This window comes from Littorina saxatilis, linkage group LG9 (genome assembly GCF_037325665.1).
Source record: "Littorina saxatilis isolate snail1 linkage group LG9, US_GU_Lsax_2.0, whole genome shotgun sequence".
NCBI classification, from domain to species: Eukaryota; Metazoa; Mollusca; class Gastropoda; order Littorinimorpha; family Littorinidae; genus Littorina; species Littorina saxatilis.
In genome coordinates, this window is record NC_090253.1 from 12,217,461 (window position 1) to 12,222,351 (window position 4,891).

A 4,891-nucleotide genomic window follows, 5' to 3' on the forward strand; every position below is an offset into this window, starting at 1 on the left:
GTTTTGACTAAATGTAACTTGACTAAATGTTTTAACGTAGAGGGGGGAATCGTGGTGTATGTGCGTGTGTGTGTGTGTGTGTGTGTGTGTGTGTGTGTGTGTCTGTATGTCTGTGTGTGTGTGTAGAGCGATTCAGACTAAACTACTGGACCGATCTTTATGAAATTTGACATGAGAGTTCCTGGGCATGATATCCCCATACATTTGTGATAAGGTGGAGTGGAAGGGGAAGGCCAGGAAGTATTCACATGAGACGCCGAGACAGAGGTTGATCTAACATGTCTTTATTAAAATACACCAGAAGGCAGTGTCTGCAGACACATGAAAAAGAAAGGAAAACAACATAAGAACATGACACAATGAAGCGCAAAGGAAATGTTCATAACGATAACAAATACTCAGCAGTTAAACTGAACTAAAAAGGAAGGGGAAGAAAGGAGAGACAAACCTAATTCCCTAAACAAACGATCACGGATATCGAAGCGTGACAGTGAACATTGTTAGCGGGTAAGTAGCGTTAGGGGCAAAACAACGAAACAGACGCTATGACGTCACTATACTGCCGATCAAAATGGCTAACACATAGTACTTGCACACCAATGCATCAATCACACGCTCATAACACATCATAGGCCTGATCAAACCTAGCAAATTACAATAATACAAACAAGAACCAAACTCTACTTACAGTTCACTCTTCAATGCAGAATTAAACAAACGAAGTTATGGCGGGGCCGTTCAACAAATCGCCGGTCTCAAATCACTTAACACACACACAGACCGCCCAGGGTCTTGTCACCTTCGCGTCACGGGTCAGACTGACCGCCTCACGCTATCGGGGGCCGAATGCGCGCGCACAATACGAATGAACCAATCAGCATGTAAACATTCAACCAACCACGACACATGCATCCTAAGCACAAGTACAACAAAGACATACAGTGATACACACATGGTCGCCTCACGGGGAATAAACGGGACAGGGATTGGCAGAGAAAAGCTAAGACAGTGGCCGTGAAATCTCCACACGGCTACATCCCCCCCAACTCTTTAACAAACTGCGGCCTCGCAGATTGAACGCCCCAGGACGAGCTGAACGTGACATTACAACGCAATACAAACGTAGAAGGAACAAAACATCGACGAGTAACCAAAATTAGCATTGAACAATAAAAGTTGACATGCAAGTCACACAAACCATTTAAGCAAAATCAACCAAACCACATGAGCCAATGACTATAGATGCTAATATAAAACTCCAGTCTTGATTCAGATATAACAGTAGGAGAGAACTTTGATTGCTTCTCGGTGCACCAACTGTTTCTTTCTGTCTTAACACAAGTGTAGAAAGGTCATGGTCAGATCACCAGCTTAGGGAAGAAAGTTCTCCGGAGTGGACGCGGGGGTAGCCTAACGGGAGCGGGGGAACAGGGGAAAGGATTACACTCGGACTCACAAGGCTGCTCAGCGTCTGCTAGCTTCACAGGGGGTGGAACTGTCTCCTGACTTTGACTTCCAGCAGACACAAGATCCGTCTGGCTGGCCTGCTCTCGTAGAACTTGTCGGATGACTGCTAGCCTATGACCTACACAGTATGGCTCACTAGGCTGTCGCCATGACAACGGCTGCTTGCATACTGGACGCTTCGCTGGGCACCTGCTCTGGAGATGCCCGCTGCGGCCACAAATCCAGCAGCGTGGTTTCGAAGATGGTAGTAACTTCCCTGAGGCAACTTTGGGAACGGCAGGCACACGATGATTCATTTCGACTGACAGCTGTGTGGATTTCGCCGCCAGTGCACTGACTTCTACATGCATTTCGTTCAAAGCAGAACTTTCCTCTGCAGCAGCTTGCTTCACTAACTCAAAGTCCTCTCCCATCCATCTGAGAGCTTCCGCTCGCACTACAGCAAAAGATGCACCCTCACGCTTTCTAGCAAACTCCCTCAGATCCCGTCTCAACTCAGGCAAACAAAGTCCATTGATAAAATGACCTCGGAGGGTAATATCCTTAAGGGTATCAGGTTCCACAGCGTTAACCTTCATCTGGGTAGCCTGCAATGCGTGGGCATAGTCAAGAACGCTTTCCTCTTGACTCTGGTTGCGCTCATAGAACGCTGACATCTGTGCAACCACGCAGGTGTGATCTCCAAAAGTGTCTTGCAAGATGTTCAATACAAAGTTGGCAGTGGCGGTCTCCTGTGGGGGATGCAGATTTACCTCCCTCCTGGCTGGCCCAGCAAGTGACTGGATCAGCCATTCAGCAGTTTCGCCGCCCAGTGCCCCCAGGTTGAAGTGGGCAATGATGCGACGAGCCTCCGTAACGAAGTCGTCCAGTGAACAGCCATCTTCGCCGCTAGTGAAGAGGGGAAGCCTGGGAGGGGGAAACATTTGCCACTGGGGTCTAGGAGCCACGTCGACCGCCATCTTTGATACGCCGAGTACCTCCTACACTGCCTTCTGATGTTAATTATGGCGTCTATACTTCCTGAACCCTGCTCGCAGCGCCATTTGTGATAAGGTGGAGTGGAAGGGGAAGGCCAGGAAGTATTCACATGAGACGCCGAGACAGAGGTTGATCTAACATGTCTTTATTAAAATACACCAGAAGGCAGTGTCTGCAGACACATGAAAAAGAAAGGAAAACAACATAAGAACATGACACAATGAAGCGCAAAGGAAATGTTCATAACGATAACAAATACTCAGCAGTTAAACTGAACTAAAAAGGAAGGGGAAGAAAGGAGAGACAAACCTAATTCCCTAAACAAACGATCACGGATATCGAAGCGTGACAGTGAACATTGTTAGCGGGTAAGTAGCGTTAGGGGCAAAACAACGAAACAGACGCTATGACGTCACTATACTGCCGATCAAAATGGCTAACACATAGTACTTGCACACCAATGCATCAATCACACGCTCATAACACATCATAGGCCTGATCAAACCTAGCAAATTACAATAATACAAACAAGAACCAAACTCTACTTACAGTTCACTCTTCAATGCAGAATTAAACAAACGAAGTTATGGCGGGGCCGTTCAACAAATCGCCGGTCTCAAATCACTTAACACACACACAGACCGCCCAGGGTCTTGTCACCTTCGCGTCACGGGTCAGACTGACCGCCTCACGCTATCGGGGGCCGAATGCGCGGCGCACAATACGAATGAACCAATCAGCATGTAAACATTCAACCAACCACGACACATGCATCCTAAGCACAAGTACAACAAAGACATACAGTGATACACACATGGTCGCCTCACGGGGAATAAACGGGACAGGGATTGGCAGAGAAAAGCTAAGACAGTGGCCGTGAAATCTCCACACGGCTACACATTTTTTTTCTTTTTTTTGATAAATGTCTTTGATGACGTCATATCCGGCTTTTCGTGAAAGTTGAGGCGGCACTGTCACGCCCTCATTTTTCAACCAAATTGGTTGAAATTTTGGTCAAGTAATCTTCGACGAAGCCCGGACTTCGGTATTGCATTTCAGCTTGGTGGCTTAAAAATTAATTAATGACTTTGGTCATTAAAAATCTGAAATTTGTACAAAAATATTTTTTTTTTAAAAACGATCCAAATTTACGTTTATCTTATTCTCCATCATTTGCTGATTCCAAAAACATATAAATATGTTATATTTGGATTAAAAACACGCTCTGAAAATTAAATATATAAAAATTAATATGAAAATTACATTTTCGAAATCAATTTAAAAACACTTTCATCTTATTCCTTGTCGGTTCCTGATTCCAAAAACATATAGATATGATATGTTTGGATTAAAAACACGCTCAGAAAGTTAAAACAAAGAGAGGTACAGAAAAGCGTGCTATCCTTCTGAGCGCAACTGCTACCCCGCTCTTCTTGTCAATTTCACTGTCTTTGCCGTGAGCGGGTGACTGACGATGCTACGAGTATGCGGTCTTGCTGCGTTGCATTGCGTTCAGTTTCATTCTGTGAGTTCGACAGCTACTTGACTAAATGTTGTATTTTCGCCTTACGCGACTTGTTTTAAGTTACCGCAATTTCCAACACATACTTAGGTTAAACAATGATAGAGAAGTGCAATGATGGTTTTTCATCTAGCATTACAAATAAAAGAGTCGCCAGAATGGAGGTCAACAGTTTGCCGCGTCTCCAGATCAACCAAAACACAAGTGTGTGTGTGTGTGTGTGTGTGTGTGTGTGTGTGTGTGTGTGTGTGAGTGTGTGTGTGTGAGTTTGTGTGTGTGTGTGTGTGTACGTGTTTTTGTGTGTGTGTGTGTGTGTATGTGTGTGTGTGTGTGTTTGACAGAGAGGGAGGAGGGGCCGGTGGGGGTGACGAGGCAGGATAGATGGATGGATGGGGGGGGGGGGGGGGGGGAAACAGTGAGAGGGAAGGGGGGACGGGGAGGGGGGGGGACGATTCGCACAGTGCTGAACGAGTCAGTCAACATGATGAGTGTCTGAGTGAAACACGGTCTGCACACAACCACACCGACCTGTCCCAAGCCTATCTCTAACAACATTGCGTGATCGTCTGCAATCAGTGGTGGCCTCATCCATTGGAAGAGTGACAACTCGTTTTTCTACCCCAGCAGTTACGTCCCCTGTTGACGCATGGATACGAAACTGTGGCTTCAAAGAATGTCGGGTCACGCGATCTCGCCATCTCTCGTCCAGTGCCCGCGGCGTTGCAGTAAGACGGAAAACGAGGCATTTCCTGTAGGGCGTGAGTCAGTCGGACCGAGAGACAGAGACTGCTGTCACCGCCACCAGTCATTCTTGCGTACCTGAGATAGGAGAGGATAATCCTAACGCTGCGGGCAACGTGATGTCAACTCTCTCTCTCTCTCTCTCTCTCTCTCTCTCTCTCTCTCTCTCTCTGTCTGTCTGTC

The 4,891-nt window shown here is 46.5% G+C and overlaps 1 protein-coding gene across 1 annotated transcript; it reads right to left on the minus strand.

Annotated features, from left to right (window-relative positions):
* Nucleotides 1-207: 207 nt before the first annotated feature.
* LOC138975286 (uncharacterized) lies at nt 208-3,352 on the minus strand. The gene is made up of 3 exons (XM_070347942.1): nt 2,995-3,352; nt 689-2,617; nt 208-311 (listed from the first exon to the last, which is right to left on the minus strand). The coding sequence occupies exon 2, from the start codon at nt 2,424-2,426 to the stop codon at nt 1,359-1,361; it is 1,068 nt and encodes a 355-aa protein (XP_070204043.1). The 5' UTR covers nt 2,427-2,617; nt 2,995-3,352; the 3' UTR covers nt 208-311; nt 689-1,358.
* Nucleotides 3,353-4,891: the final 1,539 nt, after the last annotated feature.